Below are 26,302 nucleotides of genomic sequence, written 5' to 3'. Positions count from 1 at the left end.
TGGCTGCTTTTCAATGTCTCTCACCTATTTCCTGCCAGAACTATAGATGTTGCATCTACGTCAGTCCAATCCATCATTTTTATCACTTTGACCTCCTACCATTTCAATTGCACTGTGAAGTAATTTGGGTGTGCTACTCTTTAATAATTGGTACTCGTTGGTAATTTAATTACGTGAAAGCCAGATAGCATTTTTGATCATTAAATGTATATTTAGTCAAATCATAAATGCCTTAATAAAACGTTTTTTTACAAAACTGTATATTTAGTCATCAACTATAACCGATGTTCCAGTGCAATACTGAGGGAGTGCTGCACTATTAAAGCTGTCATCTTTCGGAAGAGACATTAAACCAATACCTTTGTTGGCACTCTTAAAATGGACACAAGACATAGATTATCATAGAATTTACAGTGCAGAAGGAGGCCATTCGGCCCATCGAGTCTGCACCGGCTCTTGGAAAGAGCACCCTACCCAAGGTCAACACCTCCACCCTATCCCCATAACCCAGTAACCCCACCCAACACTAAGGGCAATTTTGGACACTAAGGGCAATTTATCATGGCCAATCCACCTAACCTGCACATCTTTGGACTGTGGGAGGAAACCGGAGCACCCGGAGGAAACCCACGCACACACGGGGAGGATGTGCAGACTCCGCACAGACAGTGACCCAAGCCGGAATCGAACCTGGGACCCTGGAGCTGTGAAGCAATTGTGCTATCCACAATGCTATCGTGCTGCCCTATGTGTAACATGCTGCCCTGTGTAACATTGCACAGCACAGTTTCAAAGAAGCACAGGTAAGTTCCTCCCGGTGTCAGGCCAACATTGATCCCTTAAGCAACACTAATAAAAGAGATTGTATTTGACCTTCCTGTTTGTGGGACCTTACCGTGCCAAAATTGGCTGTCATATTGATGAACAGTCACAGGAGTGCAAACCTACCACTTGGTTTTAAAGCATTTTTGGCTATTTTGATTTACTGAAATATATATACACATAAATATATACATATATTAGTTAGTATTAATCTGCACCTTCCTGATTTATGTTCCAAGTGTAACATTAGAATAGGGCTATACTCTCCCTAGCTAGACCATTTTAGTTAATCTGCCCAGAGAAATCCTAACTACTACTAACCCCCCCTTGCCTCCTCAACACACACACACTCTGTCTATTATTGGCCCCAATATGGGTTGATGATTCTCTGCAAACAGCTTCCACTGTCCAGATTCACCTACCTTTTCTAATCATTGTTGTCTGCTCTATACTGTAATGAGCAGTGAATCATAATATTCAGGTCTTCACACACATTGTAAGACATCAATACATTTCCTTTGTTTTTCAACTTAATGTACTTTTTAAAAATAAATTTAGAAGACCCAAATCATTTTTTTTTTTCGAATTAAGGAGCAATTTAGCATGGCCAATCCACCTACTCTGCACATCTTTGGGTTGTATCATAGATTAATCATATCATAGAATTACAGTGCAGAAGGAGGTCATTTGGCCCATCGAGTCTGCACCGGCTCTTGGAAGGAGCACCCTACCCAAGGTCAACACCTCCACCCTATTCCCATAACCCAGTCACCCCACCCAACACTAAGGGCAATTTTGGACACTTAGGGCAATTTATCATGGCCAATCCACCTAACCTGCACATCTTTGGACTGTGGGAGGAAACCGGAGCACCTGGAGGAAACCCACGCATGCACGGGGAGAATATGCAGACTCCGCACAGACAGTGACCCAAGCCGGAATCGAACCTGGGACCCTGGAGCTGTGAAGCAATTGTGCTATCCACAATGCTACTGTGCTGCCCCACGTGGGTGAAACCCATGCTGACGCGGGGAGAATGTGCAAACTCCATACAGACAGTGACCTGGGGCCAGGATTGAACCCGGGTCCTCAGCGCCGTAGGCAGCAGTGCTAACCACTGTGTCGCCGTGCCGCCCAACTCAATGCATTTTTAACTCTGCCTCCTAAGGAAATGTTTTGTTTTTAAAAAAATATTTTTATTCTCCTTTTTCACATTTTCTCCCAAATTTGCACCCACCAACAATAAACAATAAGCAGTAATGAATATAATGTCAATCCTCATATCAATAACAACGATCCCATCCTCCAACCAAACCCCCAAACAGCAGCCCGCATGTTATCGTAAACAAATGGCAAAAAGGAATCAGGAATCACCCATAGTCACCATTAACACATCCAAACCCCACCACCCCAACTAATGTTCGATGTTATCCAGTTCTTGAAAGTGCATAATGAATAATGCCCATGAATTGTAGAACCCCTCCATCCTTCCTCTCAGTTCAAACTCAACCTTCTCAAGATGTCCCCCCGCCACGCCTGGTCACAGGGTGGAGAAGTTCCTGTTTCCGAAAATTTCCGTCCCACTTCCCTGGCTCAAATCTGTGGTTTCCCCGAATCGGCATTTCCCTTTACCCTGCCCCCAACCCGAAGTGTTGGCGAAACTGCCATCAAATTCTCAACGAAGATATTATTACCGGACTCCCTGAGTATTTCCCGGGGCCATCGGGAGCGGCGCTGTTGCAGCGCCTTCAATCCCGACCTCTGCACAAACTCTCCTCCATTCTGACCCACTGGGAATCAACCCCTCTGACCCAGCTCCGCACCTTCTCCACATTCGCCGCCCAGTAATAATACATCAGGTTCAGAAGACCCAAACCCCCTGCCTGCCTTCCCCTCTGTAGCAGCACCTTTCTAACTCTGGCCACCTTCCCTCCCCATATGAACGAGGTAATCCAGGTAATCCTTCCCTCAACCTCTCTGAAAAAAGCCTTTGGCAGGCAAATCGGCAGGCATTGGAAAATAAACAGAAATCGTGGCAACACGTTCATTTTAACCCTCTGTACCCAACCCACCAGTGACAGAGAGAGACCATCCCACTTTGCCAGATCAGCTTTCATTCTCTCCACCAAACTAGAAATGTTGTACCTACAGAGACCGCCCTCACTCCCGGGCAACCTGCACCCCCAGGTATCTAAATTGAGTCCCTGCCCTCCCTCCAAGGGGGTATACCACGAGCCGGTGGTGGCGGCTACCCTCAAACTCTGGGGGCAGTGGAGGCGGCACAGGGGGGAAGTGGGGGCCTCAGTGTGGACCCCAATACGGGGGAACCACCGGTTTGTCCCAGGGAGAATAGATGGAGGGTTTTCGGGGTGGCACAGGGCAGGGATAAGAAGGTTGGGGGACCTGTTTGTGGACGGGAAGTTCGCGAGCCTGGGTGAGCTGGAGGAGAAGTATGGGCTCCCCCCGGGGAACATCTTTAGGTATTTACAGGTAAGGGAGTTTGCCAGGCGGCAAGTGGTGGAATTCCCACGGCTGCTGCCACGCACAGTACAGGACAGGGTGTATTTGATAACAGGGTGTTATTGATATGAGGATTGACATTATATTCATTACTGCTTATTGTTTATTGTTGGTGGGTGCAAATCTGGGAGAAAATGTGAAAAAGGGAGAATAAAAATATTTTTTAAAAAAACAAAACATTTCCTTAGGAGGCAGAGTTAAAAATGCATTGAGTTGGGCGGCACGGCAACACAGTGGTTAGCACTGCTGCCTACGGCGCTGAGGGGGGGTGGGTTGGAGAGGGGAATATCTCGGCAACTTACCAGGTGATGCAGGAGGAGGAGGAGGCCTTGGTGGTGGCGTTGGAAGGTAAGTGGGAGGAGGAGGTGGGGGAGGAGATCGAGGAGGGGACGTGGGCAGATGCCCTAGGGAGGGTGAACTCTTCCTCTTTGTGCGCGAGGCTCAGCCTCCGTACAGTTTAAGGTGCTGCACAGGGCACACATGACCAGGACAAGGATGAGCCGTTTCTTTGGAGGTGAGGACAGGTGTGTTAGGTGCTCAGGGAGCCCAGCAAATCACACCCATATGTTCTGGGCATGCCCAGCGCTGGAGGAATTTTGGAAGGGCATAGCAAGGACGGTGTCGAGGGTGGTAGGATCCAGGGTCAAACCGGGCTGGGGGTTTGCAATATTTGGGGTTGCAGGGGAGCTGGGAGTGCAGGAAGCGAAAGAGGCCGGTATTCTGGCCTTTGCGTCCCTGGTAGCCCAGCAAAGGATTCTTCTTCAGTGGAAGGATGCGAGGCCCCCAAGTGTGGAATCCTGGATCAACGATATGGCGGGATTTATTAAATTGGAGAGGGTGAAATTTGCCTTAAGGGGATCGGTGCAAGGGTTTTTCAGGCAATGGCAACCATTCTTGGACTTCCTGGCAGAACGGTAGACAATGGTCAGCAGCAGCAGCAACCCGAGGTTTGTTTACACTGGGGGATCTGAGGGGGTGTATATATTTGCTATGTTTGTTGTGTGTTAATTCGGGGTGTTAATTTATTATTTATGTATAGGGGGAGGGGGGCACGGGGGTTGTTTTATTTTGTTCTGTATTTAATTCTATTGGGTTCCTTTTTCATTTTGTTGTTGATATTTTGTGAAAACCTCAATAAAAATTATTTTTTAAAAAAAAAGTGAGTTCCTGCCCTGTGGAATGGCAGCCGCCCCACTCCTGCCCCCATCCCTGGCCGAGACACCACAAAATACTCACTCTTGTCTAGATTTAATTTGTACCCCGAGAAAGAGCAAAACACCCAAAACAGCTCCAGTATTCCCCCTATTGACACACTTGGTTCCGACATGTATAACAACAAGTCAGCAGCATATAAGGACACCCTATGCTCTATCCCCCCCCCCCCCCCCCCCGCACTATTCCTTTCCATACCCCAAACTTCTTAATGCGATGGCCAACGGCTCAATTGCGAATGCAAACAGCAGGGGGGACATAGGACATCCCTGCCTAGTCCCACGGTGGAGAGAAAAGTATCTCGAGCTGGTGTTATTTGTGCAGACACTGGCCCTCGACTCCTTATATAGTAGCTTTACCCAGTTCACAAATCTTGGTCCAATCCCAAACCGCTCCAGAACTGCCATCAAGTTCCTAAGGAAATGTTGATTTGGTCATTGGCTGCTGACCCATTGAGGTCAGTGCACAAAGCTGTTGATATCGGAATAACCCTAGGTACGAGATCCTCTGGCATGAGCCCTGTGTTCAAGTTTGACCCCCCCCCCACCCCCACCAGCTTTTAAATGAAAGCAAGACCAGCATTCATTGGGACGAACTTTATCATTACAGGATGACCCAAAGTACTTTACGGTCATTTACGACTGTCATATGTCATCACTGTCATACGTAGGGGAACATGAGAGCTCATTTGTGCACAGCCAGATCCCACAAGCAACATTGAAATAAAATCCGTTTTTCTGATGTGTTGGTGGAGGGATAAATATTGGGCCACGACACTGGGAAACGGAACCCCTACTATATGAAACAGTGCACCTGAGAGTGCAGACGGGGGCCTCAGTTCAACATCCGATCCAAAAAATTACACCTTTGCAGTGCAGCTCTCCCTCACGACTGTTCTGGGAATGTCGGCCTGGATTGTGTGCAGAAGTCTCTGACACTGTGATCTCTGACTTGGAATCAAAAGTGCTACCACTGACCGAAGTAAGTGGATTCTAAATAGCTGATATGTGTACGTCTCGCTGTTTGATAATCGTGAAATAATTGATCATCAGGAAGATTGTGCAGTGTACCCCATAATGTTGGCATTATAATTCCAATCTGTTATTTTGTACTTCGATTTAGCAAATCAGACGGGAGCTGTTGGAGTCTCAGCTGAAGGTAGCATCGCTGCAGGACATGTCCAGCCAACTGCTGGTAAATGCGGAGGGCAGGGATTGTCTCGAAGCAAAGGAGAAGGTTCATGTCATTGGCAACCGCCTCAAGCTTCTTCTGAAAGAGGTCACCCAAGATCTAAAGGAGCTGGAGAGACTCTTGGACATGTGTGGCAGTCAAGCGGTACGTCAATGGAATCAATCCACAACATATAAAATTTGTGCATGCCTAATTCAACACAAGTGAGGGCAACACCGGCTTCATGAAACTGTCTGGCTAATCTTCACCTGGGTTGAGATGGCAAAATGCTTTGTGTTTGTATCATTTGTGCGACGTTACACAGCGATGTGCATCTTTTGATGTCTTGTTTGTAGACAGAAGCAGAAATTTTCCAACCTCTTTACAACAATGTTCCTGTTTTCAGGGACGATGTGGTCCTCGCATTATAAGTTTGTGTGCAGTGTTTGTTGGTGTCTATTCATATGTAATTGTGAATTGTGCATGTTGTGTTAAGCAGGATCCATTGACACAATATGTGTATGGCATGCATCATGTGTGTGTGGTGGTTTTTAAATTCATTTACAGAATGCGAGTGTCGCTGGCTAGGCAAACATTTATTGCCCATCGCTAGTTACCCTTCAGAAAATGGCAGTGAGCTTAGAGTCATAGAGATCTACATCACAGAAAGGTTCCTTTGCATCTGCGCAGGTCTAAAACAACCACCTAACTATTCTAATCCCATTTTCTAGCACTTGGCCCACTGCCTTATGCTTTGGCATCACGTGCACATCTAAATGCTTCTTAAATGTTATGAGGGTCTCTGCCTCCACCACCCTTTCAGGCAGCGAGTTCTAGACTCCCACCACCCTCTGGGTGAAAAAGGTTTTCCTCATATCCCCTGTAGACCTCTTGTCCCTTACCTTAAATCTATGCCTCCTGGTCATTGATCAAGGGGAAATATTTCTTCCTGTCAACTCTATCTATGCCCTTCATAATTTTATACATCTCAATCGTGTCCCCCCTGAGTCTCTTGTGCTCCAAGGAAAACAATCCAAGTCTATCCAATTTCTCTTCATAGCTAAAAGTCTCCAGTCCGGACAACATCCTGGCAAATCTCCTCTGCACCCTTTCCAGTGCTGTCACATCCCTTCTATAATGTGGATTCCAGAACTGCGCACAATACTTTAGCTGTGGCTCCAGCATAACCTCCCTGCTCTTAAACTTTAGGCCCGGCTAATAAAGGCAAGTTTTAAAAAATTAATTTATGGGATGTGAACGTTGTTGGTTATGCCAGCATTTATTGCCCATCCCAAGTTGCCCTTCAGAAGGTAGTGGTGAGTTATGTCCTTGAGGTGTAGGCACACCCACTGTGTGGTTAGGGAGGGAGTTCCAGGATTTTAGCCCAGCGACAGTGAAGGAACGGCGAAATATTTCCAAGTCAGGGTGGTGAGTGACTTGGAGGGGAACTTCCCGGTGGTGGGATTCCCAGGTATCTGCTGTTCTTGTCCTTCTAGATGGTAGTGGTTGTGGGTTTGGAAGGTGCTGCCTAAGGAACCTTGGTGAGTTACTGCAGTGCATCTTGCAGATGGTACACACGGCTGCCACTGTCCGTCGGTGGAGGGTTTGAATGTTTGAAGAAGGAGCAGCAAAGAAAGCGGGCTGCTTTGTCCTGGTTAATGTTGAGCTTCTTGAGTGTTGTTGGAGCTGCACTCATCCAAGCAATTGGAGAGTATTCCATTACACTCCTGACTTGTGCCTTGTAGATGATGGGCAGGCTTTGGGGGGGTCAGGAGGTGAGTTACCCGCCATAGGATTCCGAGCCTTTGACCTGCCCTAGTAGCGACAGTATGGCTCATCCAATTCAGTTTCTGATCAATGGTAACCCCCAGGATGTTGATTGTGGGGGATTCAGCGATGGTAATGTCATTGAATGTCAAGGGGTGATGGTTAGATCCTTTCTTGTAGGAGATGGTCATTGCCTGGCACTTGTGCGGCGGAAATGTAACTAGCCACTTGTTCGCCCAAGCCTGGATATTGTCCAGGTCTTGCTGCATTTGGACATGGACTGCTTCATTATCTGAAGAGTCGTGAATGGTGCTGAACATTGTGGCAGTCAACCTGTGCAGTCATTCGCCAACATCCCCACTTCGGACATTGTGATGGAAAGAAGGTCATTGATGAAGCAGTTGAAGATGGTTGGGCCTAGGACATTACCCTGAGGAACTCCTGCAGTGATGTCCTGGAGCTGAGATGATTGACCTCCAATTACCACAACCATTAAATAAAGTGAACAAGATGGACAAGGAGAGAGGGAGAGACTGGTGCGCGGACAGAGCGACGTAGAGGATCAGAGAGAGGGACACACATAAAGTGAGTGACCGAGAGAAAGCGAGAGAGAGAGCTAGCGAGAAGGACACAAACACGGAGGGACCGAGAGGGGCAGAGAGAGAGGGAGACATAGGGTACACATAGTGAGAAGAACCGAGAGGGACCAAGAGAAAGCGAGGGAGACATTTCAAAGGCACCGAAGGGACGGCGAGAGGGGGGAGACATATAAAGAGTGTGACTGAGAGGGGGGAGGGGTGAGAGAGAGAGACGGACACAGGGAGGGATCTAGAGGTACAGAGCGAGAGACAGCGACAGACACACACGCAGAGTGAGTGCGACATAATGGGCGAGGGGATGCATAATGAGACTTGACGAGAGGGATACTCACAGAGAAAGAGATCGTGAGGGGCCGAGAGTGAGAGAGATGTACACACAGAGAAATGGACAGAGAGAGAGGGACTGTGAGAAACAGAGTGGGAGGGAGAGATGGACACACACATAGAGGGACCGGACGGTAGAGAAGGAGGACGGGGTGTGGGGTGCACACGATGAGAGTAACCAAGACTGACAGAGACATAGAGAGAGGGAGAGGGACTCAGGCAGAGTGGCACTGAGGGAGACAAAGGCGAGAGGGGAAATAGAAAGAGAGTGACCCCGAGGGACAGAGAAAGAGAGAGATAATAACACACTCTCTTTCTTTCTCTCTCCCACAGTCACTTTGTTCTATCCTTGATTAGTAGAGGGGCTGATTTAGCACAGTGGGCTAAACAGCTGACTTGTAACGCAGAACAAGACCAGCAGCGCAGGTTCAATTCCCGTACCGGCCTCCCCGAACAGGTGCTGGAATGTGGCGACTAGGGGCTTTTCACAGTAATTTCATTGAAGCCTACTTGTGACAATAAGCGATTACTTTTATTTCGAAAATCCCAATGTGATTTGTCGTTTTGTAATGCGGGTGGTTGGCGAGGGGGAATGGGAATGGTTGGGAGCAGATTATGAAGGAGCAGGGAATGGGGAGTATCCAACCCTCTCTGGGGTATTTCGAGGCTGAGCTGAGGCTGGAGAGGATTGTTCTGTTTAACTGGGGGAACCCTTTTATTCTAGATGTTGAATGCAGCCTCTATAACTCGGCCTGAAAATCCCAATCGCAGGTCCCTCCGGAAGGATTCTGCGTTCAATAATTCCCTAACCAGCAGAGAGTTTCCCCCTGATTCTCATTGGCTCCAGTTTAGCTAGGGCTCCTTGATGCCATACTCCGTCAAATGCTGCCTTGGTGTCAAGGGCAGTCACTCTCACCTCACCACTGGCATTCAGCTCTTTTGTCCATGTTTGAACGAAGGCTGTAGTGAGGTCAGGAACTGAGTGACCCTGGCGGAACCCACACTGAGCGTCCATGAGCAGGATATTGCTGAGTAAGTGCCGCTTGTTACCACTGTTGATGACTCCTTCCATCACTTTGCTGATGATGGAGAGTGGACTGATAGGGCGGTAATTGGCTGGGTTGCATTTGTCCTGTTTCTTGTGTACAGGACACACTGAGAAATGTCCCACATTGCCGGGTAGATGCCTGTGTTGCAGCTGTACTGGACAGCTTGGCTAGCAGTGCGGCAAGTTCTGAATCATAGGTCTTCAGTACTATTGCCGGATTATTGTCAGAGCCCATATCTTTGCAGTATTCAATGCCTTCAGACGTTTCTTGATTTCACGTGGCGTGAATCGTATTGGCTGAAGATTGACATCTGTGATGCTGGGGACCTCCGGAAGAGACCGAGATGGACCGTCCACTCGGCACTTCTGGCTGAAGATTGCTGTGAATGCCTCAGCCTATATAAATCACAAACAGCAAGGGTGCCAACACTGATCCCACTGGACACAAGCTTCCAGTCAGAAAAACTTCCCCTGAACATCACCCTCTGCTTCCTGCCAATCAACCAATTCTGGATCCAATTTGCCTAATTTCCTTGGATCCTCTCGGCTCTTACCTTCGCCATCAGTCTCCCATGATGCAGTCTCTGAGGTGTTGGTACACCCAGAGTTAGGGAAGGAGTTCCAGGATTTTGAACCAGTGACAGTGAAGGAGTGTGAGATATTTCAAAGTCAAGGTGGTGAGTGGACGGGAGGTGAACTTCCAGGTGGTGATGTTCCCATGTATCTGCTATCCTTCTAGATGGTAGTGGTCATGGATAATAATAATAACCATTTATTGTCATAAGTATGAAGTTACTGTGAAAAGCCCCAGTCGCCACATTCCGGCGCCTGTTCGGATAAGCTGGTACGGGAATTGAACACTGGCGATTTGAAAGGTGCTATGCAAGTAGCCTTAGTGAATTCCTGCAGTGCATCTTGTAGATGGTACACATGGCTGCTATTGTGTGCGGTGGTGTAGGAAGTGAATGTTTGTGGATGGGGTTTCAATCAAGCGGACTACTTTGCCTTGGATGGTGTCACGTTCTTGAGTGTTGTTGGAGCGGCACTCATCCAGGCAAGTGGAGAGTCTTCCATCACACTCCTGACTTGTGCCTTATAGATGGTGGGCAGTCTTTGTGAAATTAGGAGCTGAGTTGCACGCCTCTAACCTGCTCTTGTAGACACAGTGGGCGCGATTCTCTGCTCCCGCGCCAGTTGGGAGAATCGCCTGGGTCGCCAAATTTTCCCGCAATGCCGGTCCGACGCCCTCCCGCGATTCACGGAAGCGGCCAGATCGGCACAATCGCGTTTTGCACGGCGCGCGCGGTACAGTGAATCGCCCAAGACAGCCAAAATGGCGATTCACCGGTACCCCCGTGATTCTCCGGCCCGGATGGGCCGAGCGGCCTGCCCAAAACGGCGGGTTACCCCCGGCGCCGTCCACACCTGGTCGCTAACGGCAGGAACAGCGCGTGAACGCTGGGGGAGCGGCCTGGTGGGGGGGGGGCGAGCGGGGGATCCTGTGCCTCAAATGGGTTCTGGCCCACGATCGGTGCCCACTGATCGTCGGGCCGGCTTCTTTAAGGAGGACCTCCTTTCTTCCGCAGCCCCGCAAGATCCGTCAGACATCTTCTTGCGGGGTGGACTCGGAGAGGACGGCAACCACGCATGCGTGGGTGACGGCAGTTATGCGGCGCCGGCCGCGTCATGTATGTGGCGCCGCCTGGCGCGCGTAAGTGACGCGGCGCCGCTCCTAGCCCATTTTCTGGCCCTGAATCGGTCGGGATAGGGGCCGTTTCGCGCCGCCGTGAACCTCGACGGCGCGAACACTCTGCCTCCATTTCGGAGAATCCCGCCCAGTATTTATACGGCGAGTCCAGTTCAGTTCCTGGTCAATGGAAACCACAGGATGTTGATAGTGGGGGATTCAGCAGTGGTAATGCTATTGAATGTCAAGGGGCGATGGGTACATTCCCTCTTGTTGGAGATCGTAATTTCCTGGCACTTGTGTGGCACAAATGTTCCTTGCCATTGACATTCCAAACCTGGATATTATCCAGGTCTTGTTGCATTTGGACATGGACAGTTTCAGTTTCCTCAGAGTTGCGAACGGTGCTGACCATTGGGCAAATCATCATGGAACATTCCCACTTCTGACCTGTGTGTGCACACACGTGTGTGTTTATGCAGCATCTGTATGTGCATGGTGTGAGCATGGCTGCACATGTGGTATGAGTGTGTGTTGTGTGTGTGCGTGCGTTGTGTTGTGTCAATCAGATCCTATTGGCACTAGAACAGTGTGCGTTTATTAAGCAGGGTCCATTGACAGTATGTGTTTTATTAGTCACGATTCATTTGCACTATAATTGTGTGTTGTTAATCAGGATTTGACTCTGCTCCAACATAAATGTAGCTTCCATCTGTTTGGAAGCCATGGAGGTACTCTCACTCCACAGCACTTCAGAGTCTTTTTGGTTATCGCACCCAATTTATAGCGTGGGAGTGAAAGTTCCCTCTGCAAGACCCGGTGAACTGATGAAAGTAGCTGTTTGCGCCATTTCTCCTGGGTTCCTGTGCACAGACAGACACAAACAGAGGCTCCTTGAGATCTGGGGATATCCATTTGGAAATCTTGGCAAGAAATTGGACTTCAGATGATTTTGAAGTGGAGCTCCATCGAATCAGATCCAGATGAACTTCCTTGTCAGTAAACATGAAGACGAGTGAGTTTGTGCTCAAAACCGATGCATTCATGGTAGAATTACTGAGCAAGTTATGCAAAGGATGTGCTCTAGTCGATAACTGCAGCTTCTCGTGATTCCTTACAATGGGAATTGTATTAAACAATGAGCACAGGGGTACAGAATGCAATTAAGCAACTTTGCAAAATCATAATGACCTTGTTAGGTGTAATAAATGTTAATGAATTACGTTGAATAGAAATAACCCTCGATGACTGGAAGGTTTAACATTTAATATAAGTCGATAAGTCCTTTGGATATCTACTCCTGTTCTTGTTAATGTTTTCCCCCCTTGCTATTCACTTTAGTCTGGCAAGTTCACAAGTACTTGCATTTGTTGCTGTCTGAATTATGTGGTCCTTGTTGAGTCGCTGGTGGATCTCTTGGCATGCTGGTTCAAGGATCTCTTCTTCCTTTCAGGACCTGGTGTCGTGGTCTTCGGCTGATGATTTGGACTCCTCAGGCTCCCTCAGTCCTGTGTCAAGTGGGGGCTTGCCCATTCGATCCAGACCGGTAATGCACTTCCACCAATATCTAGAACCAACGTGGTAGGGTGGTAACAAGTATTTATCCCTTACATCTGACAGCTGGTGCCATGATATCATACCAAAGAGTGCCCTGAACAGGATATATAGGCCCTGTACCCCTTCATGCTCTCTCCTGCTTACCTCCCTCCCCACCCCGCACCCCTTGCATGGAATTGAGAAAAATCGTAAATTTTACTTTTGGTTTGCGTGTTTCTTTTGACTGTTTGTTCTTTTATTAATTCGATTTTTCTGAGTCCTGAGCGATATGTTTATTGTTTGTTACGATATTTCTGTCTTGTTAATCAGCCCTGGTCCTTTGAATTGATTTTTCTCCATTCACTAATGGGAGCTTCTTGAAAGGAATACTGGCTTTCCATCATAATTCAGACACCCCAGGCTTGCACCATTAATCCACACAACACACTCATGCCTAGCATTACTTTCTCATTCTCCATCCCACCACTCTGCAATCAATATTGACCGATCTTTCCCAGATTTGTAACCCAATCTGAAACCAAATACATGATTACATTATGAATAACTTGCACTATAATGTTTAACCTAGTGGTAATGTCACATAATTAAGCTAAATAAGAATGGCTAGTCACCATCTGGATCGAATGGGCAAGCCCCCACTTGACACAGGTCTGAGGGAGCCTGAGGAGTCCAGCCCACTCATTGATTAGTGTGACTGGCATTCACTGCTCTTGACTAGTGTGTAGGGCAAGGTTAGGGGCAGCACACTTGACCCCTGGATTGTTACAACAACTTGCATTTACATTGCACCATTTAGCGTAGTATAACATCCCCCCCACCCCCCCCCCACCCCCACCCAAAGGCGCCCCTCACAAGAGCCTCAAACATACGTTGACCGTGAACCACATGAGTTACCCAGACAAGTGGCCGGAGCTTGGTCAACGAGATAGGTTTTTATGTGGGTCTTAAAGGAGGAGCGAATAAGGTGGAGAGACTTGGGGTGTGTGCACATCAGGGAGGGAAGGTAGCACCTAACTGATGTTCACTGTAAGCTGTGCTCACAAGTTGCCCCTTGCATGTGCACAGCTACGTAAAAAGAGTCCTGGGCGCGACGCATTCCAAAGCACAGGCCATGTACAACAAAGTTGAGGGAACATTACAGCCAGCATACTCTAGCTAGCATACTCTTAAGGACAGGCCTCGGCTCTGATAGAGTGGCCTCTGCACTCCATTTACAGGTAGGGAGGCTGAGGGTTGGGATCTCCGGAGTGTGAGACAGCATAGGGCTGACTTCAGATGGAGGTTGCTGATCTTGGAATAAAGTTGCTTTAGCCCTGCCCATGTCAGACAGTGCATGGGACAAGCTCCATCTATTATCCTAATGAACTGACCTGGAGGTAGCTGGAGATATGTCCAGAGTGAGGGGATCAAAGTGTCTTCACAGGGGCAAGTGCCTTAGCTTCCTGGCGTTTGAACCACTGGGAATGTAATCTCAACCAGAGCATCAGTGCGGTGACAACCCCAGGAGCACTATTCCTATCCTGGTAACTCTTCTCCCATTGTGACTGGAGACTGCTACTAGCCAACAACACACTGACCATAGGAGTTTAAACAACATTCCCCTGCCCAAGCTAAATTAACTGAGCTGAGCCACAGATCTGAGGAGAGGCCACAACAGACTTTAGTGCTCATGGGCAATGAGAGGAAGAGTGGCCAGGGTCCCTACCCATGATTACTCTGTGAGGCCTACTTAATGTCCCCAAGGACCCTGGAACCTGATGTGCGTGGTCAAATAGTGCTGGTGCTTACTGTCGAGACTCAACCCTGAGTGACTGGATTTGGGGCAAGACTCAACAGAGCATCAGTGGAAGAGGCATTTAGGGATGAATTGTTTCACATTGTGAAGAGTGAGCACAGGCTTTGATAGACTTTCTGGTAGCTAGGATCTAGAATTTGGATGTAAAAAGAAGATTAGATGTAAGAAATTTAGGCCAGAGACCTCTTTCCACAACCATTCCACAGCCTCACAGCCCTCTAGTGATTGTTAGTGAGTGAGGAAGCCGAGATATGAGGACAGATCAGACATATGGGATCAGGATATTACTGAAGTGGAGCCCAACACCGACTGTTTCCATCTTGTTATTTTTACGGTGATCATTCTGCATAAGAAACTGACCTTTTCGGAACAGGAAGAGCTCAAGAGACGGGAAGTTAGGTTTAAGGAAGCCACATCAATTGCTGAATTAAACAAACAACATATGAACATTACAGTACGCACACTTGCCCCTTCCAATAACCCAGTGGAGCCCATCAATAAACACACACCCAAAAAGAACTCTGCAGTTCAGCAGCTCAATAAAGGCAGGAGGAAGAGCCAGTTTCCTTGATGTCATGGATATTAGTCGCCTCATCTGATTTTTTGCTGCACTTTTTTTGTGTTCTGTCACCAGTAGCTTTGTCTTTATTTGCCTGGACTGAACATTCTCTTTCTTTACCCCTTCGTTCATTCCAAACAGCCACGAGGCAAATGTAGCCTCTCCCAGCCTGGAACCTCTGTCAGCGGCCCACACAGCAGGTACCTTGTTCTCCTGGTTTCTACAGCTTATCTCTAGAGCTCGGAGAGGATGATGGAAACTTCCAGAAAGCATCCAGCATGCTAAACACTGAGGAGGAAGGATTGGCAGGACCTGTGTAGAATTTACAGAACACAACATATTCCCTCAGGTTCAATTTGTGTTAACATGACTGTTTCCGAACATACTTGCACTCAGATTTGAACGGCCTGCTTCAATATGCAAAGTATAAAATTTGAAATGTATATACACAACTCTGACCCCAGATTGCTTCAGAGGTACACATTTAACAGGTCTCCAAAAACTGCCTTTTACAAAAATGAGTCGGCCATTTAGATCACTCCAGAACATTGGGTAATGTGGAATCCCGATTCCACACATAATGCACAGTTTTAACCACAGCCCAGATGTTCACATTGGGAGACAGCTGTTCATATTGGACATCCTGCCACATGATATCCTTCCTTATCAGCTTCCATCATCTTCTTTGATCCTAGACTTTAAATGAAGCTAGTTTATAGGTTTTGCAGTAACGCAGTGCTTTATATACTCTTCAGACACTTACCTTCTGTTGCTTGAATGCTTTCACTGCTGGTTAACAGGAAACCTTATTAGCTTTGCCTCTATCCATGCTGCCTGGCAAACAGATAGCGCTTGTAACCTAACCCAGCCACTGGAGGGCAGAATTGCAACTGCATCCCGCTTTCCTTCCATCTATCTCATTTCTGATTGTGTCTCATCGGCCTGTGTGTCCAACCCTTCTGTTTATTCCTATAAATGTTGCCCATTCCCCTGAAACTCCCCCTGCCCCCACCACCAACGAGCCGAACTTTCTTACTCACTTCTAACACAAAATACGAAGAGGCTCCGAATGCACCCTAACCCTTAACAGCACCTCGAGGTAATCTGTGTAACATCAGTGCAGCCAGGGAGCTCTGCGATTGACTAACATCTGTACTAGCCTCCACTGCTTTGAACAACATTGATCCAGCACATTTTAAACTGCAACAGCAGCAAAAAGCAGCTGGCTCTAAGTAACCTAACAGCACTTGAAGCCTGCCGTGCAACTCCCATTCAAAAGCTAATTCTAGCTGTGGCAATGCTATAAGGTCAGTGTGCTACTGCCTAGTTATTGTTATTATTATGTTTCTTGTCTGTGTACAATATTCAATTTGTTACTTTGACAAGCGGTGATATAAATCAGTTTTCACTGAATAGAGGAATAAATCAGGCACACAGGCCTGACAGCTTGTGGTTAGTGTGCCTGGCTATTATAAATGTTTGATCTCGAGCCTTACGGGCTATCAGCATTTGTTCTCCGATCAGAGTGCTTTGTGTTTGATCTCACAATGCATGAAGCAACCACAATCATATACCGTCTGGAATGAGTGTTGAAAGCAGCATTGTTTCTGAGGTTCTGCAGCATGAGTTTCACCAGTGAAGGGGTGGCATGCTTAAAGTTGAGGGGAGGGGGAAGGGGAGAGTTCCTGAACAATAAGGGAGAGGAGGGGATCCGGGGGGGGGGGGGGGGGGGGGGGCTGGTGGTGCTGTGGTTCAAATACATTCATGGCGAGTGGTTGGGAACCTACATTTCTTTTTTGACCTGTTCTTCAACCAGCCTCCAATTTTGCCATCCGCTGCAGCTGGGAGCTTCGCTCCTATAGAGAGAGGGTTCTCTCCGCTGTTTGCATAAACAGATGACTGTGCAACTCACCCATTGCCAAGAGGGTGGACTCTGAGGAGACATCAGACACTCTGGGGCAGGGGCAGTAATTCATGGGCTGGGAGCGATTGAGACTCATGTGGAGCCGTGAGCCTTGGAGATAAAGAAGGGGCAGAGCTGACTGGATGCCTGGTGAAAATCTCCTGTGTGGACCGAGTCTATCTTTGACCTTCTGTAACTGTAAAAAGGGAGCGTCTGCCTTTCTCATCAGGTCTTCAGGTGATACTGTCCTCTGACAAACCAATCAAACTGCATCGGTTTTGAGATAGTGGCCAGTCAAACTATTAGTTTCAATCACAAACCAATCGAATATTGCCTTTGAAGAAGTGAAGCCTTTGCTGTAAAAAGGACCTCATCCATCAAACTGTTGGTTTTAAGAAACAAACCAATCAAATTGTGGTCCTTTTAAGAAATCTCTTACTTTTAAATTGTGATAGTTTTAAGAAAAGTAGTAATAAACAGTAGCAGATTCCACTGAATTTGTGGGGCCATTTGACCCATGTCTCAAAGGTTGTCCCTGGAGACTTGCTTTAATTACAGATTTTATTAATTGAATTTAAATTTCACCAGCTACCGTGATGGGATTTGAACTCATGCTCCCAGAGCATTGGCCTGGGCCTCTGGACCCCCCCCCCCCCCCCCGTCGCTAATTGTGAATGTTTTGGTTAGGTACTTACAGGGACAGAGCACCTTTAAGGTAAAGAAACTTCAAAAGGTTCAGACATTTGTAGAGGGGACTTCAGCCCAGCCCAAAACAAAGCGACCAACCTTCGCCAAGCCCAGCATTGTCCTCTGACAGCATGTGTCACCCTGTGTGGGGAGTTTGCAGTCTACATTACAAGCCTACTACACGCGAGGACCACTCCCATTCGGAGTTAGAGAGAAAGCTGGCGCGACAATTTGAGGCGTGGCGTTGCTGTTGCTAATTCAGTATACAGTAAAACCCCCAAAATAAACTTGGGTTTCATGTAAAAGGTGACGCAGGTCAAAAGAGCACTGCAGCAGAGACATAGAGGAACAATCTCTAACTGTGGTGGAGCTGTATTTGGTTTAAATGTTTAATTTTAATAAAACAACCTGTTAGTGTGTGATGAGGTACTGCTTGTTCCTGTTACGCCTGTTGCATTTCATTAAGTACCATTATTGGCATTCTCAGACAGTCTGAGGTAATGTGTAATAGGATTTCAGAAAAGGAACACTGTGATGCTGTTTAATGTGCCATGACTTTTCAGGGCTGTAATGGACTTTTAGAATGACTGGGAGAGAAGCCACATCTGTAGTTGAAGTCTTGGAGCACTGATGCAGGCCTCGAGTGCTAAAGATTGCTCACTACAGTAGCAATGAAGTGTTACGCAGAATTATTCACCTGTGTGTCTGCAGCCGATCGTTGGTGCAAGCGTGCAGAAGATCAGGAATTGTACTGTGGAATCTGAATGAGCCTTAGGGAATCAGGTTAGAAGGAGGCAGGACATTCTATTAATACAATCCTCCTGCATTGTGAAGGTTCTCGGGTCAACCACCTCTTAAAAATTCATGATTAAGAATGCAAAATCAAAACACCTGCGATAACAATATGTTAAAGCAAGGTAATGCCTAGATAAAGGTGAGCCAGGATCTAACAGAATGCAGGAACTGGCTGGATGGCTACTCCTGTTCCAAAAGTGAGTGTAGGCCATTCAGCCCCTCCAGCCTGTTTCATGGTATCATAGCGATGGTGTGTTGCAGTTCATTCAGAATCTGAGTTGTGGCAACAGCCACTTTTTCCATGCATGTTGCAGTCTGGAGCTATGGATATTGATGGTGGAGGCTCCAATGTTCTTTCCATAAATGGCTGACCAGGAATCTCTCCCGCTTTTGCTGCCTGCTATAGGCCTGTGTTGGATGGATTTGTGGGTCCTGATGAGCGCGCCTCCTTGGCCATCGACACCCAGGAGCCTCTGGTCCAGAGGCGGGACGCAGGCACTGCGCCACAAGACCTCCCCTCATGACGGGATCGTAGATTGCAAATGGCTAATGCCTTACTGCTTCTCGGTGAAGTGAGGCCATTGCTTCCGTGCTTGTTTCTGCATTCCAAACCACTCACCTTCCATCTCTCCTTTACCTTTGTCAAGTCCTTCCATTCTTTGTAGCTGACTGCAGCTAAACCACAAGAGCACAAGAAATAGAAGCAGGAGTAGACCATTTGGTTCTGCCATTCAATACCATCGAGGCCGATCTTGGGTTTCAACTCCACTTCCCTGCCTGTCCCCCATATCCTTTGATTCCCTGAGACCAAAATTCTGCCTATTCCACTCATAAATATATTCAACGGTGGTGCACCCACACACCTCACAGTCTTAAATGTTCAGCCTCTCACCTTGAGACTGTGGACCCCGTGTTTCAAATTCCCCGACCATAGAACATAGAACAGTACAGCACAGAACAGGCCCTTCGGCCCTCAGCAGAAACAATCTTTCAGCGTCCACCTAATCAAAGCCCTGCAGAATATTGTAAATTTCAATGAAATCACCTCTCATTCCAGTGAAAATAGATCCAGTTTGCTCAGCCGGATATCGGACTGTCTCTGTTTCTCACACCTCCAAGTTGTGCATTGGTTTGGAGAGTGAGTGATAAAAGTGTACAGTGGGATGTGAGAATCCCACCTCCACACTTGGGGTTGGGTATTTCCCCTTTAAACTCCATCCCTAATAACCCTGAGGACTCTTAAGAATGTAGGACTGGAGTCACTGTGGTGCGTTCCCTTCCCTGAAGGACATTGGTGAACCAGTTGGGCTTTCATGCTCATGTCTCTGGTTCTGGAAAAGTTGTCCCTTTATTGAATTCCATTTCACAAGTGGTTCCCCTGGAGCCGTCGCAGGAGGAACAGATCGCGTCTGATGCTTAAGTCGCTCTGGGTTCACCAAACGGGGTCAGCTAAAAGAAAGAAATTGCATTTGCATGGCACCTCTCACAGTCCAAGGCTCCTAAAAGCATTTCCCAGCCAAGGGTAGTCATTGTTGTGATGCAGGGAACGCAGCAATGAATTTGTGTGATAATGAGCGCTTGATCGACTTTGTTTTTTTTTCTTTTTTAATAAATTTAGAGGACTCAATTATTTATTTCCAATTAAGGGGCAATTTAACGTGGCCAATTCACCTACCCTGCACATATTTGGGTTGTGGGGGTCAGACCCACGCAGACACGGGGAGAAGATGATCGACTTTGGTGATGGTGGTCGAGGATTAAATATTGGCTAGGACACTAGGGAACAATAGAACATAGAATTTACAGTGCAGAAGGAGGCCATTCGGCCCATCGAGTCTGCACCGGCCCTTGGAAAGAGCACCCCACTTAGGCCCAACACCACCACCCTATCCCAGTAGCCCCACTTAACATTTTGGACACTAAGGGCAATTTAGCACGCCAATCCACCTAACCTGCACATCTTTGGACTGTGGGAGGAAACTGGAGCACCCGGAGGAAACCCACGCAGACACGGGGAGGACGTGCAGACTCCGCACAGACAGTGACCCAAGCCGGAATCGAACCTGGGACCCTGGCGCTGTGAAGCAACCGTGCTAACCACTGTGCTACCGTGCTGCACACTGTCCTGCTCTTTTTCCACAAGTGCCATGAAATATTTTACTTTCTCCCAGTTGTCCTGACCAATATTTATACCTCAACCAACATCACTAAAAACATATTATCACGCGGCTCTCTCATTGAGACTATTGCTGCCTCATTTTCTATATTACAACAGTGACTACACTTCAGAAAGTGTTTAATTGTGATGTCCCGCGGTCACACAAGGGGCTATGTAAATGCAAGTTTTCCGATATGTGGAGATGGTGGAGAAGAAATGCGACTCCATAAAGAAGTTCCTGAAGCGAAAGAATAAATGTCAGAAATGGGCTGTATACAGATATTGTCAGCGAAACCTCAGCCATGAGGTTAGGCTTTCTCTTGGGTCTGCAGCTGGCGGTTTTGACAATTGCCTCTGTGTAGTGAACCCAAGGGATGTATGTGCCTCATTCCGCGGTCATTCAGCACATATGATACACCCTACCCCTCAAACTTAAGGTGGGATTTTCTGATCCCGCCCTCTGCAGCAATTATTGTGGGGAGGATGGAAAATTTTCCGCATCCGCGAAAGGTCCATTTCCTTTGGGCAAGAATTGGAAAGAAATCTTTTCTGCCCACCCGGCCCCCCCACCCTGCCAGTGGGAGGTTTTCCAGCAGCAGGTGCGGCTTTCCATTTGTCGCCGGCAGGATCTTCCGGTCCCCTCGAAGTCAATGGCCATTTGCCTTGCTCGCCAGCAATGCTGCCAGGGAACCCACTGTGAGGTGGTCGCCTTCGGCAGGACCAGAAGATCCCACCTATGGGAAGTGCCGGAAGATCCGCCCTTAGAGTGGAGCAGCAATATGCAATCTAGCAGGAAGGTCACCGTTGAAGCATTGCGGGAGTCCAAACTCTCTCTCACTCAGATAATTCTTGGGTTCTGTTGCAATAGGGAACTGGCAAGGGGCCACGTCACCATTTCAGCAAATGGCTATGATGGGAACCACCCGGTTCTGGTTGAAAATGTTTAAATTAGAAAAGACATTCTCTCTCTTTGAGCTGATAGAAAAGCGAAAGCCAGGATGTTTACCTGCAGTTATACTTCTTTCAACTACACTTTGAACCAGACCAAGCCCTGGTATCTGACAAAGATTCTAAAACCATCAACCGTGCAGAGTAACTATAATGTTCTGAAAAGGCGTCCCGTAGGGAAGACCATAAGGCCATTAAATATAGGAGCAGAAGTAGGCCATTCGGCCCACCAAATCTGCTTTGCCATTCAATGAGCTCATGACTGATCTCAAATGATAATCCTCAACTGCACTTTCCTGCCTTATCCTCATAACCCCTCATTGTCTTACTGATTAAAAATCTGTCTTTCTCAGCCTCGAACAAGCCTAATGATCCAGCCACTACAGCCCTCTGTGGTAAAGAATTCCACAGATTCACTACCCTCTGAGAGAAGAAATTCCTCCTCATCTCTGTCTTAAATGGGTGAGCCCCTTACTCTGAGATTATGCCCTCTGGTCCGAGACTCTCCCATAAGGGAGATTGCCACAGGTGGGACCCGGACTATGTAAGGGTCCATTGGCCTCAGGTGGGAATTTCCGGTCGCTGGGCGACCAGAGAATCGCGCAAAACTTCTCAGCATCTACCCTGTCAAACCCCTTGAGAAGCCTATATGTCTCCTATATAGGATGGGAATCCTATATAGGATGGGAATAGAGGGATACGGACCCCGGAAGTGTAGAAAATTTTAGTTTAGACGGGCAGCAAGGTCGGCGTAGGCTTGGAGGGCTGTACTTTTCTTTGTTCTTTGTTTCAATTCTTCTAAACTCCAGATGAGTACAGGACCAACCTACTCAACCTCTCATAAGAAAACCCTTCCATGCCCAGTACCAACCGAGTGAATCTGCCGTTCTGTTTATTAGAACAGCAGGAAATCTTTCAATACATGTCCATAAAGCATTCCCGTGGCTAGAGTGATGGATCAAACTTGTTCTGTGTGTGGGAGAGAGCAGAGCTAATGCACTGTCATGGTGACTAAACAGTTAGCCAATCTTTTTAAGGATGGAAATGGGTAGAGGATTTGGTACTTGGGTAAGAACTCAGAAGGTGTGAGTTTATGCCCATCATTGCAGCCAGTTGTGAAATGGAATTCAATAAATAGCTCAGCTGGTTCATCAATGTCCTTCATGGAAGGGACCATACCATTGCTTAACCAGCCTAGTATACATGTGACAGCAGTCCTACATTCTAGAGTCCTCAAGGCTACTAGGGATGGACATAAAATGTAGCCTCGTCAGTGGTACCCATGTCCTGGAAACAAATTTAGAAAGGGGAAGAAACTGAGCATCTGAATTTTATTTTTGTTGTAGTGAGCACAGGTGAAGCATTTATATGATCCAGGGTAATGCACATTATTTAATTGTGCCTCTGTAAAGGATTAGAATACTTCCTCAAGCCCTTTGTCGACGCACGCACCCTCACCTTGCGGTTTGGCCCTGATGACTTTGAAAATACCAGCTCCGCAGCAGGGGGACATGTAGGCCTGAGCTCCCCTTGTTCACTGTGAGCAATTGGTTATGCTGTAGGATGAGAGCAAACATGAACATCCACGTCCTCCCATACAGAGAAAGAGTGGAGTCCTACAGGGAGAGGGGATTTCGATTTGGATTTCTCTTTCATGTTGAATGGTTGGGAAATTTGGTTTGCTCCACCCTATTGGACACATTTGCAGAATCGTGTTAATTTGTATTGAGGAATTTGTCTGGAAGGAGTCACTGAGTTTCAGCTACAACAACTAGGTAATGGCAAATGGTGGGCAGCTCAAAGATTGTAAACCTCTAAAACTTGCAGAGAGCCAATACAGAAACAAATGGACTCCTGTGCTGAAACCATTCAATAATTCTAGTTAATGTAGAGTAACTGCATTTTCAAAGTTTCAGTAGGAGTCGGACAAATGCTGGGAGAAGCTTATTAATTTAGCAATATTATAGCATTCACCAGAGGAATGGCAAACATTGTGAGGCACAATATGTGATCCCGAAGCTGTTACGATCGGATTTCTGATATTTAAACAGCGCTACATGGTGTCATTCTGAAGGGAGACGATTTTGAATTGTCCCATAATTGCTGAGAGAAATCACCTCTACACTGGTTGGCATCTCTCTGTTATCACACTTTGTGTTGTGGTACAGTATATACAAAACTGATGAGCAGGGAAAGAATGTTTATCATGATGGCCGCTTCATTCTGTCTAAGCACCTCCTCCCATTCCACCTCTTCCCCAATCTACTTAATCACCTGGAGCTTGGAGCCAGAACCATTTGGGTTCTTTTATTTTTCGTTACTCTTTTATGTTGGCATTGGCGCCAAGACCAGCATCTGTTGCCCACCCCTAATTACCCTTGGAGCTCAGCAGTTTTGCTGGGCCATTTGAGAGGGTAAGTAAGAGTTGACCACATTCCTGTGGGTCTGGAGACCAGGGAAGGATGACAGATGAAGGACATTGGTGAACCTGATGGGGGTTTTTATTTTTACATGATCACCGTTACTCCAGATCACTACCTTTCTGCAGTCATTTGGACAGTTCATTGGATCAATCTTGACTGTTAGTCTTTTGCCCCCATTCCATTATTTTTATGATTAAGCGTTCAAAGAAAATGAAAACAAAAACACAACTGTATTTAATGTTCTGGTGATTGTTCCCTTGGTCTTGAATCCTTAATTCCTGAAGACTCAAAGACATCCTGGAGTGTTGGCTCCCTGAAGTTCGTTCTGTTTGAATTCAATGGGAAGAGCTTTGTTTTAAAGAAATGTTGCCTCATTGCGGGATAACTCCAAACTAAGACCTGTATCAGCAGCTCGAGTGAGTTAAACTTTACATATGGGCTCTGAAGCTCCAGAACATGGAGGTCCACAAAGACACAAAGAGTGTTGTTGCGGCCAGCTGTAGAAAAGAAATTGAGAGCTCGATGTAGTTTTGTTTTCTCAGCACGTTATTGACAGCCAAGCATGCCGGGTTCCTGCTTCACAGATTCATAGACGTTCAGAGAACAAGAAGGAGGCCAATTGGACTATCGTGTCCACGCCGGTCAACGAAGGTTTGACTACACTAATCTCATTTTCCAGCGCTTAGCCCATAGCCCTGGACGTTATGGTTGTGCATGTGATTATCTAAATATTTCTTAAATGTTATAACCCTTTCAGACAGCAGGTTCCAGACTCCCACCGCCCTTTGAGCAAAAAGGTTTCTCATCTAAGATGGATAGTACAAATCTGAGGTGTGGGTTGGAAATTTCTAAAGAGGCTCTTGTTCCAAAGGGATCTTTGTCTCAGCTGTAATTTTTTAAAAAATATGTATTTATTATAAATGCAGGCCCCACAAAGGAAGCCAAAGAGATTCTTCCCATTCTAAGGAGCAGAGAGCCCAGAAGAGGCCGTCCTTCTTCTTGCGAGTGATCCGAGCAGCATTACCCCTCCAGCTGCTGTTGCTGCTGCTGATTGCTCTGGCCTGCCTGGTCCCCATGACCGAGGAAGACTACAGCTGTGCCACTTCCAACAACTTCGCCCGATCCTTCCACCCAATGCTGAGATACACCAATGGCCCCCCTCCAATATGACCGATCGGAATGCCTTGAGGAACGGAATCATTCGCGGAAGGGCATTCTGATGGCGGAGGGAGGCGGGAATGGCTCCTCTTGGTGTTCTCCCCCCAACATGCCATTGGCTGGTATGTACACTGTCCTTCAAAAGCACTCGGGCAAAACCTGCCTCACGGTGGCCACGAAATCTACGCGCCCGGACCCAGGATTTGGAGAGAAATGTGTAATATAAAATTTAAATAACTTTATAATGGTCATTTATTTTTGAACAGTGTTTGCTTTGGGCATGGCCATGTATAGCTTGAGCTTTCGAAATTAACCCTTTGAAATGTCTGAACGATGTAAATCTGGAAGGGACACTGCGGATAGAAGTGAGGTGTAATTAAAATTTCTGCTAATGTTTGAGGCAATTATTGGATGTAAACTTAAAACTGAACAGACTATTTGTGTACAGACTGTTAAAGCTATTTTATGTTTTAATATTACCCCTTGGCGTTTAGTACCCATGCTGATCATTTTTACCCTGCGTGCTGTTTTTCAAAAATGTCGACGGAATGAATAATTCTCGGGGGATGGGAGGAAAAAGGTGTACATAATATATAAAATCTAAATCCCCCCTGCAATCTACATCTTTTCCTCTGCCCAGCTGGTGTGACACAGGTTTCGAGCAATCCCAACAACATGGATCAGGAGATGAAACTTGAAACAGAGGAAGGCCTCTTGAGCAATGTCCTCCCCCCCCCCCCTTTAACTCCTGTCATTGTTTAATAGTGGCATGTTCAGATGATGGTCAGACTGCACTGTTTTTTTTCTATTCCAAAGCAGCCTCGTGTGTCTACAAGTAAGAATATGGAAAGCTGGTTCTTTTAGGTGTACAGCAGAAAACTGAGTCTCTAATTAAAAGACCTACTTCTTTCATCCTCTGTCTTTGCGTCCTCACTGCTGTGTTCCGACCTCACCCTGTTGCCTGGTGTTCATTGCAAGGATAGCCGGCCCCAGGATCTGCCACTTTACGCCTGGACCTGAATATATATGTTTGCCATCCCCCCTTCCCCAACCATCTCCATATAAGGGAATTCAAGTGATTGACGCCCTTGGGCACATGGAAAGTAAAGCAGTGGTTAGGAATAGCCCATCAAGGTCAAAGCAAGGAATCATGGGTTATAGGAGAACCAT

At 47.1% G+C, this 26,302-nt stretch overlaps 1 protein-coding gene across 13 annotated transcripts in view; it reads left to right on the top strand.

The window, feature by feature from the left end:
• syne1b (spectrin repeat containing, nuclear envelope 1b) overlaps positions 1-26,044 on the top strand; it is a 669,902-nt gene extending 643,858 nt beyond the window's left edge. For 12 of the 13 annotated variants that reach the window (XM_072505314.1, XM_072505250.1, XM_072505295.1 and 9 more), the window contains 4 exons: positions 5,677-5,889; positions 12,603-12,695; positions 15,202-15,260; positions 24,901-26,044. In XM_072505314.1, coding sequence (XP_072361415.1) covers positions 5,677-5,889; positions 12,603-12,695; positions 15,202-15,260; positions 24,901-25,144 — 609 coding nt within the window. In that variant the 3' untranslated portion in view covers positions 25,145-26,044. The remainder of the gene's footprint in view (positions 1-5,676; positions 5,890-12,602; positions 12,696-15,201; positions 15,261-24,900) is intronic. The other variant, XM_072505305.1, reaches the window with a different exon arrangement.
• Positions 26,045-26,302: the final 258 nt, after the last annotated feature.

This window comes from Scyliorhinus torazame, chromosome 1, assembly GCF_047496885.1.
Source record: "Scyliorhinus torazame isolate Kashiwa2021f chromosome 1, sScyTor2.1, whole genome shotgun sequence".
Taxonomy (NCBI): Eukaryota; Metazoa; Chordata; class Chondrichthyes; order Carcharhiniformes; family Scyliorhinidae; genus Scyliorhinus; species Scyliorhinus torazame.
Note: the sequence above shows the minus strand (reverse complement) of the source record. Positions and strands in the feature narration are given on the sequence as shown.